The 23905-nt window shown below is 39.8% G+C and overlaps 1 protein-coding gene across 2 annotated transcripts in view; it reads left to right on the top strand.

Annotated features, from left to right (window-relative positions):
• LOC149156932 (uncharacterized) overlaps positions 1–21593 on the top strand; it is a 275191-nt gene extending 253598 nt beyond the window's left edge. The window contains exon 5 of one of the 2 annotated variants that reach the window (XM_089438837.1): positions 20885–21593. In XM_089438837.1, the coding sequence (XP_089294963.1) occupies positions 20885–21154 (270 nt within the window). In that variant the 3' untranslated portion in view covers positions 21155–21593. The remainder of the gene's footprint in view (positions 1–20884) is intronic. The other variant, XM_089438838.1, reaches the window with a different exon arrangement.
• The last annotated feature ends 2312 nt before the right edge of the window (positions 21594–23905 follow it).

A 23905-nucleotide genomic window follows, 5' to 3' on the forward strand; every position in this document is an offset into this window, starting at 1 on the left:
ATCGTCCAACACAATGGGATCTAGATCAGGAGTTTTTCTTATCATTTGGAGCTCTAATTGCATTTATTGTTTACCCCCAAACCATGAAATCCTGAAAACCATTAAGTCTGCTGAATTTTGAGTGAAATCTAAAATTCTAGTTTCTCCATATGAAATCCAATGAGGTCGAAACCACTCTCAAACATCCTGAGTCATTTCATGGTAATGTTAAAAATTTAAGTAAAAGGATGAAAATGAAAATTAAAGGAAATGTCACTTTTACTTTAAGAATTTAACATTACCATTAATTGCCAACATTGTTAGGGTTGAAACACCCTTAGTCCCCCCACAAACCCCTCAAACACAGTCAAAAACATGTTTTTTTTAACTTTATGGTGGTTGTGCCTAAAACCGGCCGGTTTAGGACAAAACCGGCCGGTTTGTAACAAACCAGCCGGTTTTGTCCTAAACCGGTCGGTTTTCACCGGTTAGGGCCAAAAATCGGGCAAATGAAGGGTCTGACCGGGTTTTTAGGCCGGTTCGGACCGGCTAGCTAGCTAACCGGCTGGTTTGACCGGTTACCGGTTTTTCTGAGCGGTTTTTAAAACTATGGATCTCATGTGTTCGAGCCCTCCACAAAATTTCGTAGCTAAAGCACATTCGATGCTACCCAAAAATCAACACTTCCTCCTAGCGAGGAATGTGCTCTAGCAATACTTCCCAGTAGAAGTATCACACTGATCTAAGACATCGGTCCTTTGTGCTGCTGATGCTCGGCTTGTTGCCCTTCATCCATCTGCAATCTGTACTGCTGCCCATGACACTGCCACTGTCACTGCTACATCTGTATTGCATCTCCCTCTCAATATGTTGCATCATGCTACCTATAACACTGCCACTGCTAACTGCTGCACTACAACTCAGTTGTTGAGAAGTAAGCAACTGAAAAGCCACCCAAAAGTTGACATGTTGGTCAGTCTAGTTGCTCCGTGACGTTGAAGCTACATTTGCTGCTAATCTGTGCTGACCCTCTGATGCTACAGCGCTGCTGTTGTATTTGCTATGTGTCTCCCATACTGCTGCAACACTCCATTGTGTTGCTTCAGACTTTGGCACTCTAGCTATGCGACTGTTGCTCCATCATCCCTCGCACCAACTAACTCCTGTCATTCTGCTACTTTCAATAAGGGCTCCTGTAGCCGTATTTGATCCAAGAGTTTGGGCACCTCAAGGATTCTGCCCTCGTGTAGTCCTCTCGACTACAACTCAATATCGCCCCACCTCTTCTCTAGAGGTGCATGTGCACTCTTTGTCAGTGTGCGCTGGAGCAACCTTTGAGTCAGACTTCTCTTATTTGCCCTTCTTCCGAGGACATTGTGTGGCGAAATGACCCATTTCTCCACATTTGAAGCATCTGACTTTGGATATGTCATTTTTCTTTCTTTTCTGCTGCCCTTGTTGTCCCGCTGATGCGAGAGCTGCATCCTCCTCTTCCTCTGTCTTGACTTTGATCCCTTTGCTGCTGCTTCCTGCCTTGGTCCATCTAATCTCTTCTTGTCGAAGAGGTGCCCACATCTCCTCCCAATTGAGAAGAGAAGCCCTGCCTAAGATGCTTTGGACAAAGGTTTCCCAGTCTTCAGTGACTGCATTCAGGGCAATCTTGACCATAAATTCAGGATCTGGTGTAGCCCCATGGAAGTTAGCTCGTCACGGATCCCTTGCAACCTGAGAAGGAAGGGATCGATTTCTTCTCCCTTCTACATCTGAAACTGTCTCAGCTAACTCTCAAGCAACATCTTCCGCTGAACGAAGTTCCCTCGTGCAAAGTGGTCAAGGCCTCCCACATTTCCCTTGTTGTGTCTTTCTTAGCAATATGTGGGATCACATGATCCTTGACCTTGTCCAAGATCATGCACTTTGCTTATGCCTGAGCCTCCTTGTATTTCTTGAGAGGATCAACATCAATCAGAAAAACAACCGTCTTCAAGGCATAATCCTTGATGCGATTTTTGTCCAAAACATCTAGGATCCTGGCCTTCTAGATGATGAAGTTGGATGCTCCCTCCAACCTGTCCTGACCCCCTAGCCCATTAACGACCATCTCTGCTCAAATAAATGTCGAACTGGTTCTCTTCTCCCTCTTTCGCTGCTACCCCAGCAAAACTTGGATCTGGATTTCTTTGGCACTAGAAATCCTCTAAGGAACAAGCTCCCTCTGAATTTCGATTTCCTTCACGGAAATCCTTCTGCCAACCATTGTCGAACAACCCCTCTCTGATCTCTCTTCGCTGCTGCTTAGCATTGGATCTAGATTTCTTGGCAAGAAATCTTCTGAGGAACTGATTTCCTCTGCTTCTGCCCCACTAGGTATTGTTCTGCACCAATAGAATCAACGCCCCACCAGCAAGTCCAGATGAAATCTGCGCTACACCTCTAACCACGACAACCAAAAAAATGAGACTCAATAGTCTCGATGCTGCCCTCTACAGTAACAATGTCACCCAAACAGGCTGACGTAGACTCTGCGTGAGCCTCCTTTGGTGACTGCGTCACCCTTCCTCTGCTCCCTTGGCTAAAAATTGTGTTGTCTCTTGAGACAACTGTCTTCAACACAGATTCTCTTTTGTTCTTTCGTTGATGGCTTCAGTCCTCCTTGATCTGCAATCCCTCTAATACCATGTGAAAATTTTTGAATCTAACAAACCAAAAATCTTGTTGCAGTAAACTGATTTCCATTACCTACTTGTGTTCTTTAGTGTAACAAGTACTGAAAAATAAATGAGACAAGCACAAAAAGGACACACTTATTTTTGGACTAAACATCCCCGTAAAAACCCAATGCGGGAAAACTGGTTCAACAACTCTGAGGATTTTCTATTATTAACAATAGTTTTGAATACAAATGCTAGTTGCCATCTCGACAAACCAGTGACATAGATATACAAGGACAAAAAACCTGAGTGAGTTTTACCTCACTTCACCTGACAGATTCCCGTTGATTTGACAACAAAACTAGCTGTCCCCAACTACAACTGTGCTGCGTCTTCGTAGTAACTGCGTGGGCCTGCGTGGAGCTCTCTGAGGCAATGCTTTAGCGTTCCCGTCTGTTTCGACAGTTCTCGGCAGTTCCGGCTCTCTGCGTGGAAGGCAGCTTTCTCTCTCTGTACTGACCCTTCTAGCTCTACGTCAACTCGGCATGAGCCCAGCCTTGCCCAGTGTTGGCTCTCCTGGTTACTGCACTGCCTCCAGAAGCTTCTCTCCACCTCTCTGTCAGTATTCCTGAACTATCTCTGCCTCTCATTTGCAAGATCTCCCCAATCGATTTTCCTCCTGAGAACTTCTCATCTCAGAAAATTGATTTCCTCTATCTCTCTGTGTGTGTTCTCCAACTGACCCCAAGCATCCCTTTATACTTTTCCCGTTGAGAAATCAATGGTCGTGATCTAATCTCTAATCAATGATTAAGATTAAATTAAATTTGATCTTCGCCTCTTAGAAGCTTCTCACCCATATTTTCATTAATACCCATTAATATTTTAATTTTCCTAAGTCTAGACTTAGGAGACTTAGGAACCTTATTAAAAATATCAATTATTTTAATAAAATACAATTCGGGTGTAATTTCACCAAACGATTTCTGGATCTTGGAGATCTCAAGTGTTCTAGTCCCCCCACAAAATTTCAAAGCTGGGTCACATCTTATGCTACCCAAAAATCAACAAATTTATGTTGAGTTGCTTGCTCTATGTGAGGCCGAGTGTGGCTTATATATGCACTTCCTCTCATGTCCTTTAGGCTGAGATGATTACTTGTAGTTAGGTTGACTTTCTAGCAGCTTCTTCCATCGTTGTAGGCCGACTTGAAGAGGATAAGTGACAAGGTATTGGAGGATACTTTACATAGACAATTTTGACCTCTTACAAAGTGTAACATGACTTCATTACATGACAATGATTCTATCATTTTATGAGCAGATGAAAAATAAATCGTAAAGACTTTCAATGGGAGACTTGACTCAACAAAATCTTTTGCTCATGAAACCCATAAAGCAAACAATACAATAAATTTATTTTTCTTCTTTACATCACATTACATAAAATCATTATTACATGTCATTATGAAGACCAAACCTAGTTACATTTTTCAACAAAGGGAGGCCATGAGTATTTCACGGGAAGCTACAATTTCATTTAGGCTGTGGGCCTTTTTGAGCCTTGCAACTATCTTTTGAAGGGTCTTTTGAGCCTTGTAGTTTGTTGTTGTATATTTTTGAGAGAGAGTCTAGCCTTGTTAAATTTCTGCACTTTGTAAAGATCTCTCTCATATTGTGGGCAGCCCTTTAGAGGCATTTTAACCCATCTCAAACACTAATAAAATAAGATTCCCGTTTCGATGGAGTTTGTGATTTTTCACATGACATCCCCCTTCCTCATTTGAGGAGGGAATTTTTATGGTTTGACTGATTTTTTGCTTCTAGTTTTCTTAACTTCCAAACACTTAATTTCATGCTTAAGAATTAACTCATTCCAATCCACATGCAATTTTTCCTAATTTTAAATCTCTCACATGCATAAGCTTCAACTTGTAAATTTTGAGTAAATTTTATCTTATGTGCAAACATTCAACATTGTGGCAAGTTTTGATTATTCTTTCAAGTACATGCTTCACTTTTTGATTATACACATTGGTAACTTTTGAAGCAATTCTATTGGAACAATCGTAGCTTTAAAACAATCTACTTCATTTGCTTATTTTCCATGCAAACACATGAGTTCATTCACATGCTAAATTCTTAAAGTTTTACAAGCTATCTCATTTTTTTTATATGAAGCATTTGCATTTAAGTATATTTTAATTGGGGAATTAACACAATCTGCACTCTTATCTAGGAATTTTAATATAGGAAGGCTTCCAAGCCTCTCTAAAATTAACCTCCTAGCGTAAGCTTGATTGATAGAAAGTATAGGGAAAAAGACTTTATTGGAAAGTTCTTCCATTTGTTACGAAATAAGGTAAAAGCGTTGTGATCCTACAGTTATGAAGGTGGCTTGTCCCTTTGTTGGAACGAAGGCACACGCTGGCTCATAAGACTCAAAGGATATGTATTGTTAACGACACCTTCGTGCTCTCGCCTCCTCTTTCTTACAGTGACCCCAATTTTTACCTTTTGGTAAGAGCTCAAGAGGAGGACTTCTCACTTAAATTAGGCATTTTAGATTAAAAATAACCAAGACTAATTGCATCCAAATCTAGTATAAGTGCATCTCATGCTAATACATCTTATGGTTTTACTTGCAATTGTCCATTCTACTTGTCATTGTTGAATATTTTATGTTGGCAAGCATTGTTTCATTTTCCTTTTGCAAGTAGAACACTAATTGCTTTTCCTTTTGCAAGATATCTCTATATGCTTTGATTTATGCATTGATTATAGTTTGAAAGCATTTATTATGTTGTATTGATTATTGTGCTAACATTTTTGTTTCCATTTCAGGATTTCTTTGCTTTCATTGTTGGAAGCATTCTACTTTTGTTTTAAGAAAGTGTATTTTTCATTTCTATTGAACAATTTATCTTAAGGCACTGGTTCAATGGTTTTATCATGTTAATGATTTTATTGCTCATACCATATTTTTCTCATAATTCTTAAAAGTAATCCACTTTCACTTTAACATCTCTCCTAGAACCTCACATTTCTTTTACCTTGGTTTTCCATTTAAGGACCATCCCACATAGCTAACCTATAAGATAACTAAACGAAGAGAGAAGAGTTTTGGTGTGGCAACCCCTTCTCTTAGTTCTTTTCCACTAACCACAGCTTGTGGGGTTGAAGGCTTTTCTCGCTAACCTGTAGGTAGGTGTAGGTGGCAGGGTCAACAGGTCTTAAGAACTTGTGTTTGAGGTCCCTGTTGCTCTACCTCCAAAGATATGTGAAAGACCCTATCCTCTTCAAATCTCACATTCCTCCTAACAACAACCTTCGTCAAGGAAGGGATGTATATGCTGTAAGCCTTGGAAATCTCACTATACCCAACAAAGATAACCTTTTCTGCAATGGGTTCTAGCTTTGTCCTCTTCTCTAAAAGGACATGTGACCATGTTAGGCACCCAAAGATTCAAAAATGGCCAACCTTAGGCTTCTTCCCGAAGGAAACCTCATCAGTAGTTTCCCTCCCCAATGCACAATGAGAACTCCTATTTTGTACATATACCGAAATACTACAAGCCCTGGCCCAAAGAAAGAATGGTAAACTCTGATCATTCAACATACTGCTAGGTTCTCCCATAATGGCCTTGCAAACCCATTCTATCGCGGGTTCTAAGGAACTTTCAACTCTCTCTTAACGCCTTCCTGTACACAAAAGTTCTTGAAGGCATTGGAGGTATACTCACCCCCATTATCTGACCTCAATGTGAAAATTTCTAAATAGAAATCCTACTGCAGTGATTAATATTATTTCTTCTACTTGTTATCTTATAAATAAGTTATTCACAATGTTTTTATAGCAAATATTGAAATATATTCTACTCTAGCCTTCACAATTAAACTATTATAGAAAGTAAATGTAAGAAAAAATACTGGCACAATTACAATCACAATGATAGTTATTTTTGGACAATCGTCTTCGGAAAACTCAATGTAGGAAAACCGGTGCAATAGATGAGGGTTTCTTTATTATTCTTCAACAAATTCTCATGTACAAATTACAACTAGCAAAATAGGAGTGAGAAATTTTGCAGATGCTTCCTAACAAATTTCTGATCCAAGTGAAATACTCTTCCCCGGAATCCCTCTGCATCCCTTTGCGTCAAAACTTCACTCACTGACCTAGCATCGAGCTGCCCATGTAGGCTCTACGTCAATCTGCCTATGCGCTACCCCTTTCTGCCTCACCCTATTCTTGCTCTACGTCTTGCTGCCTTGCACTCTCAAAAGATGCTGATACCCTCTCTTCCTTTCTCACCTGCAACTCGTCCTCTGATTTGATTTTCTCTTCTCGAACTTCGACTAGTGAGAAAATCAATTTTACTTGGGTAACTGAGTATCTGCCTCTGGTGTGTTCTCCAAGTGCCCATCAAGCCTTCTCTTGTAATCCTTTCGTTGATCAATCAACGACCCATATTAGATTCTAATCAATAGCTAGGATCATATTGACTTGGTCTCCACTTTCTTCTAGAAGTTTCACCCACAGTTTAGATTAATACTCATTAATTATTTTAATTTCCTAAGTTTAGACTTAGGGTCCCATTAAAAATAATTAATTATTTCAATAAAACTGTCTTCGGGTGGAATTTCCCAAAACGATTTCTGGGTACTGGAGAATGCATGTGTCTAAGCCTCCTTGCAAATTTTGAGACTTAGAGTACATCAGATGCTACCAGAAATCAACAATCAACACCTAGATCTTCCTCCCTGTTTAGTTCTTCACAAGAGATTTGAACCCTTGGAAGCTCTTGAAGACCTCATTCTTGGCTTCATGAAATAAATCCACGTCTTCATGGAGAAATCATCAATGAATATAACATAATACTTATAACCACTAAGAGATTGAAGCCATTAGATCACATACATCAGAATGAAATCAAGTGTGCCTATTATCTCGCTGTCACGGCTTGGAAAAGAAGTCTTGGTGTACTTCGCAAGACCACACCCTCTGCACACATCTTCATGCTCAACACTAAACTCAAGCAATCCTGTGACAATTTGTCCCAGAATCCTAAGAGCTCCAAGATGTAAATGATCCATCCTCCTATGCCATAGCTCACATAGATCTCTGTCACTACTGTTACTGTGAGTCAACGCATCGCTACGCTAAAACTTGAGCTTGTACAACTTCCCTTGTCGGATCCCGATCACTTTGGCTGAAGGGATGCTGGACCCCTTTGGGTATATGAGTACATGTCCATGTTTGAATTGTTGAAAATTGGTAGCTTCGATTGGTAAAAAAAAGAAGAAATTAATTATTTTCTAACTGTCCAAGTCGACCTCATATGGACAAGTCGATCCCACCTCTGAAGGGGTTTGACCTCAAGGTCAAAACCCGTCTCCTAGCACACATGTATATTGACATTAGATTGGACCTTATTGGTCATCATCACACATCTCATTCATTTGACCAAACACAAGAAGTTTTGTTCACATACGCAAGGAGAAAGAAGAATTAATTCTGTGTTGACCAACTCTCTTGACTTTTAAGTATTAAGTATTAGGGGTTTACGCAGTGCATTATATTAGATCATTTTTGGGATTCAACTGCGTTAAGTAAGTCATTAACGTATGACCATTTCCATGAGAGATAGTCGTAATTGACTAATTTCTCATGATTTTTGAATTGTTCACTTAGCACTCATTGCATCGGGTGATGCTCACAGGGGTGAAGAAGTGGGATTGAAACTAGTGAAATGAATCACATAGCATCAATCGTCACTTCCGGGGCTTGCACCCAGTAACCAGGACTTCCCGGGAGGTCACCCATCCCAGATCTCTTGACTTTTGTTGACCAATGTTGACTTGATGCATTTCTCTCTTGTTTGATCGAGCTGTTGACCGAGGATTGGACGCTAAATTCTTCATGGTTTGTTGACTATTCATTGACTATAAATTTGTCTCAGTTCTGGGTTGTCTTGATTTGAGGTAGCATCAGATGTGCTCTAGCCATTAAAATTGGTGGAGATGCTTAAGCACATGGGATCTCCAATACAGAGAAATGGTTTGGGTAGATTCTAAACAGTTTGGGAGATATTAAAATAATTAATATTTTTAATGGAGTCGCCAAGTCTAAACTTAGGGAAAATAAAATATTAATGTGAATTAATATAAAACTGTGTTAGAAGGGTCCAAAAGTCATGGATCAAGCCAGAGTTAATCTTAGCCATTGATTAGGGACTTAATCTCGGTCGCTGAATTGTCAACGAGAAAAGTATAAGAGGAGGTTTAAGGGTCACTTGGAGAACACACCAAGTGGATCAAGATTTCAATTTTCTGGGGTAGGGTTTGTTGAGGAAGTCGAAAGAGTGATCAGAGTCGCAACTGAGGGGCAGTGAATACAGAAGCAGAGAGGTAGAGATAGTACCAGGAGGATCAGCGCAGAAGCCAGGAGAGAGGGATGCAGAGCCAGCCAGAAGTTCATGCAGAGGCAGCCAGGGCTCACACAGAGGCAGCGAGGAGTTGTGCAGTACCTCAGTGAGCCAGCTTGGGTGACGTAGAGGCTCTAAGGGCTGACGCAGTGCCTCCAGAGGCTGACACAGGGCAAGCCAGTGTGACGTTGGGCCAGAAAGCGCTGGCGCAGTCCCTTGAGGCTGACGCAGTGGTTTTTGTGGGATAGATTGGAGCTGGGAGTTGTCGGAGTGTTTATCCGGGGATTCAGCCGGAACATCTGCCTCCGACTAAGAGGTACTACTGCCGAGATTATTCTTTGTTGGGTGAGCCGATTTTGGCACCCATATTGTATTCTAAAACTGCTTAATACTTAAAACCCTCAGATAGCTGCACCGGTTTTCCTGCATTGGGTTTTTTCGAGGACATTGTTCCAAAAGCAACGGTGTCACGTTCTTGTTTTGTTTCCTTCAATTGATGATCTATAATGTGTTGAGCATGTACTTGTACTTATTTTCAGTATTTACATGGTAAATAACTTACTAATTAATCAAAGCAAGTAGGCAGAAATAAATCAGAAAAGTACATGAAGGGTTTCTAACAGTGAGGCTTAGAAACTCCAACATGGTATCAGAGTGTGGTTGCAGATCACAGGAGAACTGAGGACATCAGCCGAGCAAAGTAGCAACAACAAAAAATAGCTGTCCCGAGTGACAGAAGCTGTTCCTAGCAGAGAAGCAGCAACGAAGGGGTAACGCAGTGCCTGCATCATCAAGTTCGAGTCGGGAAGAGGATAAACGCAGTGGCAGAGGGGAGAAGACTCGATCTACGCAGTGCCTGGTCATCTTTCTCAGTCAGGAAGGATTGACGCCTGTGGCCAGGAGGTGTAGATTTTGTTGGTGTCGGGATTGCGCAGAGCCTAGAAGCTCTAACTTTCAGTTTGTTGGAGCTTAGGAGGTTGTGGATAAGTTGCAGAGTAAAGTTGGTGGGGTACAGTAGTCAGAATAGTATCTAACAGGGCAAGACCAAGGAGGAGGGAGTTGCTACCGAGGATTTCTAGCCAAGAAATCTGGATCAGTGGTGCAGCTGCACTAACGATCGGAGTGGGGGCATCTCAACATTGGCAGAGGGTTTCCAGGAGGGAAATCGAGGCTCATAGGGAGTCACACCAAGAACTTCCAGGAGGGAAGTAGAGGAGCAACGAGATGGCAATGAACGGTGTCAGAGACCAGGACAGATTGGACGGAGCCTCAAACTTTGTAGTCTAGAAGGCCAAAATCTTGTCCATTCTAGATAGGAATTGTATCAAGCACTTCGCCTTAAGGACGATAGCGATCCCAGTTGACCCAGCTGAGAATGACAAGTACGAGGAGGCAATGGCGAGGGCCAAGAGCGTCATCCTTGATGGGGTCAAGGACCATGTAGTACCACATATTGCCGAAAATGACACGACAGATGAGATGTGGGAGGCCCTAAAGAAATTGTACCTGCATACTTCTGTGCAGAGAAGGATGCTACTTGAAAATCAGCTGTGGTCATACCAAATGCAAAAAGGGGAGCAGATGGACACCTTCAATTGATGATCTATAATGTGTTGAGCATGTACTTGTACTTATTTTCAGTATTCACATGGTAAATAACTTGCTAATTAATCAGAGCAAGTAGGCAGAAATAAATTAGAAAAGTACATGAAGGGTTTCTAACAATGAGACTTAGAAACTCCAACATGGTATCAGAGTGTGGTTGCAGATCACAGGAGAACTGAGGACATCAGCCGGGCAAAGCAGCAACAACAAACAAGGCAAGACCAAGGAGGAGGGAGTTGCTACCGAGGATTTCTAGCCAAGAAATCTGGATCAGTGGTGCAGCTGCACTAACGATTGGAGTGGGGGCATCTCAACATTGGCAGAGGGTTTCCAGGAGGGAAATCGAGGCTCATAGGGAGTCACACCAAGAACTTCTAGGAGGGAAGTAGAGGAGCAGCGAGATGGCAATGAATGGTGTCAGAGACCAGGACAGATTGGACGGAGCCTCAAACTTTGTAGTCTAGAAGGCCAAAATCTTGTCCATTCTAGATAGGAATTGTATCAAGCACTTCGCCTTAAGGACGATAGCGATCCCAGTTGACCCAGCTGAGAATGACAAGTACGAGGAGGCAATGGCGAGGGCCAAGAGCGTCATCCTTGATGGGGTCAAGGACCATGTAGTACCACATATTGCCGAAAATGACACGACAGATGAGATGTGGGAGGCCCTAAAGAAATTGTACCCGCATACTTTTGTGCAGAGAAGGATGCTACTTGAAAATCAACTGTGGTCATACCAAATGCAAAAGGGGAGCAGATGGACACCTTCCTTAGTCGATTGAAGGAGATTTGGGATCAACTGATTTCCATAGGGGCCACGTCGGTTCAAGAATTGATGGTGACAACAACCTTGAATGTAGTTTCAAAAGACTGGGAGGTGTTTGTCTAGAGCATATTGGGCAAGGCGACCCTTCCAGATTGGGAGGAAATGTGGGCGGGTCTTCGCCAAGAAGAGATCAGAAGGCTGACCAAGGCAGGAAGCAATGGCAAGGGGTTCAGAATCAAGGAGGAGGAGGTGGATGATGCACTAGCATTTGAGGGAAAGCGGGAGAAACGAAAGAAGAAGGACCTCTCCAAGGTTAAAAGCTTCCACTGTGGGGAACTGGGTCATTATGCGACCCAATGTCCAAGGAAGAAGAGAAAGGGAGAGGCTTTCAAGACCAAGGCTGTGCCAGCAAGGGCGGAGAAGGAAGTGGACACTGGAGACAGATGATGATTGTGCCATGAATGCTCACATGCCACTTGAGCAGAAGTGGGGAGACATCGAGCTGTAGGTAGACGAACTGTAGGCAATGAGGGGCAGGATCCTTGAGATACCCAACCTCTTGGATTATACCTAGTTACGTGAGCCCCGAAGAGGAGTAGCAGTGTTGGCGGATGTCGGTAGAGACGGATGCGGATGGAGCAGCAAAGAGTCCTACAGTCCAGGAGTCCCACGACATCGCGAGGCTAGTAGACTGCAATAGTGCGAGAGGCATGGGAGTGTTGCACCAGTGCAGGATGGCACAAAGAGGTGTGCAAGGGTGTGAGATGCAGGGAGTTGTTGCAGCAGCGTAGAGGTCAGTAGAGGGAGCACTTGTTAGTTGGCAGAGGGAGCTTCGGCATCAGGGGTGTCTCTAGCCTGACATGGATGTCAGGGTTGGGTGGATTAATTACTTACTTCTCAGTAACTGAGTTGTAGTGTAGCAATTAGGAGTGGCAGTGCTATGGGCAACACGGTGCTGCATGATGAGAGGGGATGCAGTGTTGTTAGGATGGACCAACAACACACGAATGCAGAGGGAGCTTCCGTACAGATGCAACAGTGGTAGTGGCAGGGCCATGGGAAGCAGTACATGATGCAACAGTGCAAAGGATGTTGGGCTGGGAGGCCTAGCATCAACACAGGGACCGGTGTTGGATAATCAGGGTGATACTCAGCGTGGAGTATTACTAAAGCACAGTCTTCACTAAGAGGGAGTGTTGATTTGAGGTAGCATCGGATGTGCTCTAGCCACGAAACTTGGTGTAGAGGCTAAAGCACATGAGATCTCCAATGCCCAGAAATGGTTTGGGCAGATTCTAAACAGTTTGGGAGATATTAAAATAATTAATATTTTTAATACAGTCCCTAAGTCCAAACTTAGGGAAAACAAAATATTAATGTGAATAAATATAAAACTGTGTTAGAAGGGTCCAAAAGTCATGGATCAAGCTAGAGTTAATCTTAGTCGTTGATTAGGGACTTAATCTCGGCCGTTGAAAATTTTCAACAAGAAAAGTATAAAAGGAGGCTTGAGGATCACTTGGAGAACACACCAAGTTGATCAAGATTTCGATTTTCTGGGGCAGGGTTTGCTGAGGAAGCTGAAAGAGTGATCAGAGTTGCAGTTGAGGGGCAGTGAATACAGAAGCAGAGAGGCAGAGATAGTACCAGGAGGATTAGTGCAGATGCCGGGAGAGAGGGACGCAGAGCCAGCTAGAGGTTCACGCAGAGGCAGCCAAGGCTAACGCAGAGGCAACTATGAGCTGCACAGTGCCTTGGAGAGCCAGCGTGGGTGACGCAGAGGCTCTAAGGCCTGACGTAGTGCCTCTAGAGGCTGATGCAGGGCAAGCCAGGGTGACGCTGGGCAGACGCTGGGCCAGAAAGGGCTGACATAGTCCCTAGAGGCCGACACTGAGGTTTTTGTGGGATAGATTGGAGTTGGGAGCTGTTGGAGTGTTTATCCAGGGTTTTAGCTGGAACATATGTCTCTGACTGAGAGGTACTACTGCCGACATTATTCTCTATTGGGTGAGCCGGTTTTGGCACCCAGATTGTATTCTGGAACTGCTTAATAATTAAAGCCCTCAGATAGCTGCACCGATTTTCCTGCATTGGGTTTTTCAGAGACATTGGTCCAAAAACAACGGTGTACCGTGTCACTTGTGTGCTTGCTTTGTTTCCTTTTGTTGATGATTTGTAATGTGTTGAGCATGTACTTGTATTTATTTTCAGTATTTACATGGTAAATAACTTGTTAATTAATTAGAACAAGTAGGCAGAAATAAATCAGAAAAGTACATGAAGGGTTTCTAATAGTGAGACTTAAAAATTCCAACAGGTTGTTGACCGAGAGTTGACTTTCAGTCAACTATTAAAGTTTGACCAAGATTTTTTTGAGGAATTGCAGGCCAAATTTCGACCCTTTGACTTGAAGCCTCAGGCCGAAATTCAGCCCTCTTGCTCAAACTTTGACTGCAAGTAGCGTTGACCAGATTCTCTCTCTTTTGACTGGTTTGACTTGGCATTTATTGAGGTCAAAGTTTGGAATTTTCACTGGAATATTTTGATGTACATTTTGATGAATTGAACTCTCTCGCATAAGGAAAGATTACTGTGTTTCCCCCCTTGTGGGGTTTTGTCCCAATAAATTTTGGTGTCTCGTCTCATTGATTTTGCTATGATCTCTATTGCTCTATTGAAGTTAATAGTGGAAAATTGTCATGTGTATCTGCTTAATGATTGGGATGCTCTAAAGAAGTCAAATTTTATCATTGGAAGTAGTTATCAGTTTGAAAAATTGCACTAGTCTTGTTTGCACTAGAAAATCAACATGAACAACACCTTAAATCCCTTATCTTCTATTGCAGAAACTGATATTAGGTTCTTCTTCAACCCAGGGACATACAAAACATCCCTCATTGTCATAGGCGATTGAGACTCACTCTCAATAGAAACAGACCCATGCCCAAATGCGCTGACTGTGGTGTCATCTCCAAATACCATCTCACAAACAACTCCATTCTCTCTGAGATGAATAAAGTACTCTCTGACACCAGACATATGGCATGTGGCTCCACTATCAATGTACCAAGCATCTGAGGAATCTGCATTGGAAGCAAGACAAACAGTCAACAAGAACTCCTCAAATCGTGTAGAAAACTCATCCACCTCTGCTAAAGTTGCAACCTGCTTCTTCTTCTTATTTGAGCAAGTCACCTCATAATGCCCCATCTTATGACAAGCAACACATTTCATTTTTCTCTATCTTTCCTCTATTCCCCGTTCTTCTTGGCCCCCTTCTTGAATTTTCTCTTGCCCTTGATAACGAGAGCAACATTCTCCTCATCCTCTTCATGTTGCTGGCTGGTAGAACTTGAGCTATGTTTCGACTCCTCCAGCATGAAATCATCCTAAAGTCTTGTCCAATCAGACAACTTCTCCCTTGCAACAATTCCATGTACAGAGTTTTCCCAAGGTTTAGAGAAGCCATTTAAGGCTACTCTAACCAGCGCATCATCATCTATCTGCTCTCCAACAACCCGTAATTCATCATGAGCCTGATATACTTTTGTGAGGTATGTACTATGAGGTGACTGTATTTGTCTTCAACATCTTGGTGTTCCTCAATTTCTCTCTCAAGACCAATTTCCGGTTCTAATTTGAACTCTAGAGACTAGTACATCTTTCAAAGAGAACCCCACATCTCCTTTGCATGTGTCTTACCAGTGACATGAGGAATCACATGGTCTTTGATGGCATCAAGGATAACTCTCTTGGCTTTCACATTCGTCATGTTATAAGCAGCCAACAGTACTTCCTGTAGGATAACATAGGACTGATCAAAGATGTCCCACGCTTCGTTTTCCTCTAGAATAAGACTGATCCTTGCTTTACATGGGCAAAAATTACGTGCCCACTCCAATTTGTCCTCAAACTTCAAACCAGTAGCCATGACAAATACAAAAAATCATCCTCCTTTGATAAACATAACTGATTTCTAATTGTTGTCCCACCACTGATTCAATATGAGCAACCTGGCTCTGATACCATGTGAGAAAATACACTCGCAAATTAAGCTACAGTTCAGAAATCACTTGTAAGAATTTCTCAAAACATTTTGTCTACACAAAGGTAACTGTTCCAATAAAAATTACTCTGAAAATTTGCATACAACTCAACAAACAGAGGTCTGACTTTATGAACAACAACACAAAAGACAAACCTAAAACTTGAAATCAATAAATTATGAACAACAAACTCATCAACAGAACTTAGAATTGTTGGACAAGATATCCTGTGAAAAACCTCGAAGAGAAAACCTGTGCAAGAGGGAGAATTTATTATTTTTTGAGCTCTCGGAAAATTCTTTACAACAGAGAAATTCAACAGAATTTAACAACTTATCTCAACCAATTAGCAGCCCTTTTCCTCGAAATTCATGCCACAAATGCTCCTTGAATTATGTGCCAAACTCTGCCTAGAATTACGTACAATTGTATGGCCTGCTACAGCATTAAGTGCAGCAGCTCCTTGAATTTTGTTCCTGGGGAAGACTCATATCTGCCTTGAAATGTGTGTCAAGCCAACTCAGAAATCTGCCTTGATTTTTGTGCATGAAAAATAGACAAAATGGACTGTACGACTTACAATAAATGCACCATACAGTCTGATTTAATGTTGTATGTTCTTCTCAGGCTAGTACCTTTTCCTTGGCTTGCATGCCACTTCTGCTTGGAAATTAGTGCTCAATTGTCTTGGAATGTGTGCCTCTTGCTGTCTTCACCTTCTCCTCAGCCCAACCTCTCCTCGTGGCCTCTTGTGTCTCTCACACAATTGAAGAATGAGCTCTCCTTGTTAGTAGTGCCACTTAAGAAGCCAATTGGGTGTCTCCTGACCTTCCAACAAGCATCCAAGATCAATGGCTGAGATTTGATCTTAACCCCTCGTGATCCAACAAATGTGTTCTAATCTTTCATTGACTTCACTTAAAGTGCACTTTATCTCATAACTTTATATCTCATAAAGTTAATTTATTTCCCAAGTCACTTTAGGATATTCTCCCACATGCTAGCCCCAAGCCAATGTGGAAGACACTTATCCTAGCTAACTTTAACAGTTCTTGGGGTTAGAGGTACGACAAAGGTCAAGTGAAATCTTCCTCAGTCAAGAGAAGTATACAGGGAGATCTTGACAAGATTCGTGATGGAGGACGTAGACCTATGGCTACACCTATAATCATCAATCTAAAGAAGGTTTTGACTTTAGATTTAGAGTTTGTGGATCCACATTGAACAAACAAGTGATAGGGTCCTTGATGTAGTTGGTCAACACCATGCCATATATTTGTTTTGTTGTGAACACCTTGAGCCAGTTCATGGTGGAGCCAATGTAGTTGCATGGGGTAGCAGTGAAATGTGTTGAGGTACCTAAGAGGTATAATGGAGTACGGTCTTGAGGTATCTTGAAGGTGATGCTGCAGGGATATACAAACTTTGATTGGGAAGGAGTGCTACATATAGGAAGAGTATCTTAGGGCGGTGTTGTTAACATCGGCATTGGAAAAAAACAGGCAGGCATCCAGAAAATATCTTCTTGGAAACATTGGCAGAAATTTGCAAACTCTGACAAATTTAAAAAAATACAAAATATATTCATTTTTTTCAAAATCACAAAAATGGGGGAAAAATAAAAAAAATTATCAAGACAAATTGCTTAAGAAAAGGGTTGCAATTTTTTTTTTCAGGCTGAAAAAATGGGTGGCCAAAAAAATCGTGAAATTAACGATGTTATCAACACTGCCTTAGGGTGTTGCTTCAATCTTGGATCGACGATGATTTCCTGTTTCAGCAGGAAGCAAACTTTTGTGCAACTCGGTTCAACAGAGGCAGTGTATATGGCAAGTAGTGAGGCCATTTGGCTTTGCAAGTTACTTGCAGGATTATTTGGTCAGGAGTTGGTGCCTATGGTGATGCACTGTGATAATCATAGTATCAAACTCTGAGAATCCACTGTTCCAGGATAGGTCCAAGCGTATTGAGATCAGATATCACTTCATTAGGGACAGGATGCAGAAGGGGTAGTGAAGTTTTAGTATATCTCCACAGATGAGAAAATTGCAAACATTCTCATCAAACTCTTGGTGAAAGGGAAGTTTGTGTTTTACAGGGACAAGCTCGGAGTCATGTAAAATGCCTTCCTCTTTAAGAGGGAGTGTTGATGTTATGTAGTTCTGATATTTACTTTTGCACAAGTAAGTGTCTAGATGTGTGGAAGTCGTTCAATCGTCCTTTAACCTTAGCAATTACTTTTAATTATTAAAGTGAGTCAATTTAATGAAATGCAAAAATTATCTGGATTAGTGAACTCGATGAATCTCAGCCATTGATTTCAAGTGACATTGAGATTTAATTTCAACTGTCAGTCACTATGGATATTAGGGTTGTGGATTCAGTCAATAACTCAAACTTAGAAAATGATGGCTAGGCTAAGGGAAAAGACATGCAGTGAACACCAGAGAGAGAGATCTCAGTGATTGGATGGAGAAGGACAACTAGAGAGGAGATCTCAGTTATTGGGTCGAGGAGGACATTCATCCAAGCTCAATGAAGACAAAAACAGTATGTAGCAGTAAGAGGAATCAGTCAAGTGTGGAGGCCATGGCTGTACAGGGCAGATTGAACGGGTTTGGGGCACAAACCAGGTTGTATGGTGGCCGTACAGCAGACCAGGGAGCAGTTTCAGCTAGCTATGCAGGTGTGCTGCAGTCCAGTGAGGCCATACAGGCCTTACAGGTCACACGAGCAACCAGAAAGAGGTTTGTTGGTGATTCAGAATTTTGGGAAGGCTGTACGTATTGTACAGGTGTCCAGTTAATTTTGACAAGTTTGTTGTAGCTTATATTGTTTTCTGAGAGGGTCATTTTCCCAGTAAAAGAGCCCTTGTATGCTTCAAGATAAATTAATGAAAAACAAATTTTGAAGGGTAGTAAAATTTGTGTTTGTGGAGATTGTTTTAATTTGCTTCCAATGAAACACTTTTTATCTACAACTGAAAATCCCAGTAGTACATTTTATTCAGTATGCTGAAAATTAAATTCAAAAAAAGATCAGCAAGGAAATCACTTGGAAATAGTTTGTCATTTTACTGTGATTAGAAGATTAACAATAAGTGCCTAAGAATAAAATGGACTCTGATCTTTACACAGATCAATACAAAATTGAGTTATGTAAAATTTAATCCTCTGACCTTCCTTGTTCCTTGCCACATTGTTGAATGCGGATGAACTAATGATGCCTAATAATGACAAACATGTTAGGATGATCATGTCCTCCTGTTTGGTCAGCCATACCTTTCCTATTTTCAGGCTTTCCTTGTATGTAGAGGATTGGTTGTAGAGCATAATGCTGAATGACGTATAGTTTTGTCACGTAACAGCTATAACTGCTAAAGCTATGGACAGTGCCTTATGTATCATTGGTAATAATATGGTGCTAAGAGCCGACTGTTCTTAATACACTAACTCCTAGACCTAAGAACCCAAGTATAAAATGGATGCTGACTCTTTAGCACAAATCAATATAATTTTAGGTTATGTAAAAATTGAAGTGCCGTTGGCCTTCTTCCTTTCTTGCCTCTTTGTTGAATGCAAAAAAGCTAAAGAATGATATTTTGTCTTCCTGTTTGTTCAGCCATACTTTTCCTATTTCCATGCTTGCCTTTTATGCCAGGAAGGCATGATCCATGTGGACATGTTTGACATAAATTCTACAGGCCTGCAAGGCTCATGGCATACATGTCCACAATGTCCAATGGCCCTTCAAGGCATAAGCCCTGTTTCCCAACAGGCATGAAGATCATAACGAGATGGAACACATAACCTTAAAAGAATGTAATGATTACATACATTATGTATCATATTGTATTAATATTCTGACATGGGCCCATACTAGTGTGTGCTTGTATGTGTGTGTCCATACTGCCTCTATTTTGATTCCAGCGGGCGCATGCAAGACTTCCAAGGCATTGACTATAAGTGAATTCTAAAAACATCACATCTCCCGTAACATATTTTAGGAAAAGTACCACGTATGAAAATTGATTAGCTTGGTAAGCCCTACAAACATGGTAGAGGTAGAGTATCTCGATTCTAAATATCTAGTGAAAAAAGTATGGTCTTTTTAAAAAAAGTTTACTTTGTGTAAAATATGTTCAGTATTCAGAATCTGCATACAATTTTGTAGGCCTGATCAGGTTTTCATATTTTCTAGGGGATGAAGAATAAGTGTGATATGCCATTTTAAAATCAACTTCCTGTTAGGGGTTAAGTGGCAAGGTGCACATTTGGCAATATGTTCTATTGTGAAGGGTTCATACTAATCTCTGTGTCTAATATATATATGTTTGTGTTTGTGTGTGTTAGTTATATTTTGTTATATTCATGTGAGTCTGTGTACGAGTAAATGAATATACACTCCAGCAATTATTAGATGATAAATGCTATATATTAGGCAGTGGGACAATTTTGTCCAAGATGAGATGTAGCTGTCAGTGATAGCCACATTGCATTGCAAATATAGTTCCTCTCCAAAATACTCTATGGATAAACTTCATCTTATGTTTAATTGTTTCTGGATCTGTATTTGATTCAGATTTGGCATGGATGTGGAGCCTAGAGGTCATCTAGGTTGTTATGTGCAAACTTGATATTTTTATTTTATGTGATAGATGTGATTCTTATGTATTGCCCCCTACATAATATTACTTTTATCTTTAAAATATGAATTTCTTACTTCTTACATCCAAGGGACATGATCTTAAAAATTCGTGAGCCCTTTAGGCTGGCTTCCCTTTTCTCAGCAGAAGTATGACTGGATTCCTATTAAAGACAACCTTTTGGACATGAACTGGATATTGCATGTGCACTACACTTTCATTAACTAAAGGTATCTCGTCTTTGCTTTCTTGTATGAATGTTTTATTTCTCAGTTTATTCTAATGGATAACCTCTGTATTAAGTTCCTATACGAAAATAAAGTACTCGGCCTTTTGAAACCATATATGTACATCTATTTTCCCCATAAGATTTGAGTGCTTATTGCAAATATTTTTATGCTACCTTCCAACCTGAACCGTGCTGCAAAAGGATATTCTTTTCAATATGTGTTGGCATTTCCTTCGTTTGCAGGTTTCATTTCTATATTTCTACGTCTGATCTACTTGCCCTTGGGCCTCTCCGTTAATGAACACATAACTATGCCATGTATACCAAAGCTTGATTTGCAGTGGGAATATTTGGGGCAAATGCTTTTGTTTTCTTTGTGAATGGCAAGGGCTGATCATCATTAACAGCATTTTACCAGTTGTCCATGATATAGTGTTTGTCTTGTCAGGAAGGTCATTTATATATGGATTGCTGGAATATTTGCTTGCTTACCAGTTTAGGTACGAGATGACTTACTTGCATGTTACATATGACAGGTTTTAGATCAGAATTCTCAGGCAGTTGGAGCAACTGCAGGTGGGCAATATGCTCCATCCATGGCAGCACCTATGTTCATGCAGCCAAGGCCAACAGGACCTGCAGCACAACCAGTGCCTATTGGTGGGGGTAACGCAAACAACATGCCAGAGGATGAAGCAACACAAAGGCAGCGGGCCGAAAGAGCGGCAAGGGCAGGAGGGTGGACTCCTGAACTGTGTAGAAAGAGGGCATTTGAAGAAGCTTTTGGTAGCTTGTTGTCTTGTTGATCGTTTAGTTTGAGTTTTTTTGACCAAACAATATTTTAGAGGCAGCTTGCAAGCCACTAACGAAGGATGTTACTGTTCTCCGAAGAGTTAAGTCTGAAACTTCATAAACAAAGAAATTGAGGATTTTCAAGCATCATGGGAGAAGCACCATTCTCCAGTTTCTGTATTCATGTAAGCGGTATGAAAGCAACAATCAGGTATGCGCTTCTTTGGAAGCTGATTTTCAAAGAGGATGTTCTATCTGATGAGTTAAGTCTTAAAATTTATAAACAAAAAATATATGATTTTCAAGCATCATGGGGAAGCTCAATTCTTTAGTTCCTGTATTCTTGTAAGCAATATGAAAGCGAGAATCAGGCAATTAATTCTTTGGAAGGTAATTTTCAGAGAGGATATTCTATATCTCCACCCTCAGCTGGAGTGTCTTTTGCAATCTTTATTTTCTTAGTGACCATTTTTATTTGTAGTAAGAATTTGGGAAATAAACTGTGTTATCTTTTGTAATTTTTATCTTTTTAGTGACCATTTTTATTTATAATAATCTTTTTGGAAATAAACTATGTTGGACTTCAACATTTCAAATAGACACTCAACCCATCATCAAAAGAACTAAATGAAGCTTTTATTATACAGACAAGAGTGAACTTTTCGAATAATAGATTCAAAGGGAACTAGCCGTTTAGAAAATAATAAATTTTTAGTTAATAAAAAAGGGGTTTGGTTCAGCAAATATAGAATAAAAAGTGTGGAAGGTGAGAGAATTGCATTAAACAAAACAATTGAAATTTGATACTATTTGCTGCCAATTTTATCAATTTGCAAATATCTGACCATTAGATTATTATATAGAAGGTTAATTGTGACTTTTGATTATCTTTACCTCATTGAAGTGTTCTCACGGCAATTATGCTGTGGCCTTCAAAAATCGTTCTATCGGATGCAGAGAGTTATTTCTAAAAAACAATTGAAATTTGATAGTATTTGCTGCCAATTCTATCAATTTGCAAATATCTGACCATTAGATTATTATATAGAAGGTTAATTGTGACTTTTGATTATCTCTATCTCATTGAAGTGTTCTCACGGCAATTGTGCTGTGGCCTTGAAAAAATGTCCTATTGGTTGCAGAGTTCTTTCCAAGGGAATTCTGTACGAGAGTATTTGTAAGTTTATTGAGTGTATACCAATCTAAGCAAAATACATATTTGTAAGGGGATTTCTTCCCAATAAGCAAAATTGATATACTTGCACGTATCAGTGATGAGCTTTACTACTTACTACTAAATTAGAATTGATATACTTGCACGTATCAGTGATGAGCCTAACTAGCTACTACTAAATTAGACAACGTATCAGTGATGTGCTTAACTAGTTACTACCAAATTAGACGGAAATTTAATAAGATGACAAAATCCTCAATTTCCCACGAGTAAAAATGGTGTGTAGGTTGTTCTCTTCTCTCTAAATAAAAAGTAAAAGATTTAAAAATATGACTATCATGCTAAAAATCCAGAGTAATTATTGTAGATTGTAGTTTGAAAATGTGTGATTGTCTCAAACTTGCTCATAAAATTTCGTAACTTTAAACTAAAATTCATTGTATGTATTTATTCGAAGAACATTAAACATGTACATACTGATTTATTGATTGATTTTGTTGAACTTACAAGAATAACATGTTTATTACTACATATACACAATTTTCGTGGCCCTTGTTATTCATTTTCCAAGAGGTCTCTTGGACTTCTACTGATTGTTGGCCTTCATGTTGACCTTCACTTGAGGTTTCTCGCTTTCCATTCAAGTGAACGAGCCAAGTTTACATAACCCAAAATGACTATATTTCTAACAGATTTGAAAATATGGTTAGGGATGGATATTAAACTTGTACATGGCGTGAAAACAAATCCTTTATATGTAAGTGGATAGTTTGAAAGCCTTGAAAAAATTAATAACAAAAAACAAACTTAAATAGAAAGACGTTGATAGTGAGGCAAGTAAAGTAAAGCTTAGTGATATGGAGTTTTGGGCTTTTTTTTTTTCTCTTTATTTCTTTCTATCTTATTCTCCATTGCTAGTCTTAATGTGAAAAACCCCTTTATTTTGCTTTCATTTCTAAAGATAATGGGTTCAAATTTATGTGCATGTTATTTTATTATTTTTCAAAGACACTTTCTCTATACAACAAGTGCTACACAGTAGCTTCTCCTTGCTGCTTAGTAACAAAGTTGTAAAACTATCTGATCACTATGCTATATATGAAAGGAATTAGTTATTATGCTTTATAAATATATTTGTAAAATAAGCAATCTTAGACAGCCCATTGAAAGTTTTTCGCCCTTTATATTTAACATATATGGTTGAATGATGTCATAATATTAATTGCACAATTCCTAAAGCTATGTACATTTTGTCTTAGATTTAATATTATTAAATTAAACTAGAACAATGAAGAAATAAATAATTATGTAAAAGAATAACCATGTCAAATTTCATAAAGAGATGAAAAGACATGTTATTTAAAATTATATTACATTAGAAAATTAAGGTATTTCAAATTATAAAATGTTAAGAAATATTTATATTTAAAATTGTAATATTAAAATTCTAAATATTGCAACATTAAAATTTAAAATATAATATATTAGAAGATTAATATTTTAAAATTGAAATATACTTAAAAATATCATTAGATATAAATATAATTGTGTCAAAACTCATAAAAAATAAAAATTATAATAATATTGTGAT

This window comes from Pinus tabuliformis, chromosome 9 (genome assembly GCF_031772625.1).
Source record: "Pinus tabuliformis cultivar Carrire ecotype Pingquan chromosome 9, CPIR1, whole genome shotgun sequence".
NCBI classification, from domain to species: Eukaryota; Viridiplantae; Streptophyta; class Pinopsida; order Pinales; family Pinaceae; genus Pinus; species Pinus tabuliformis.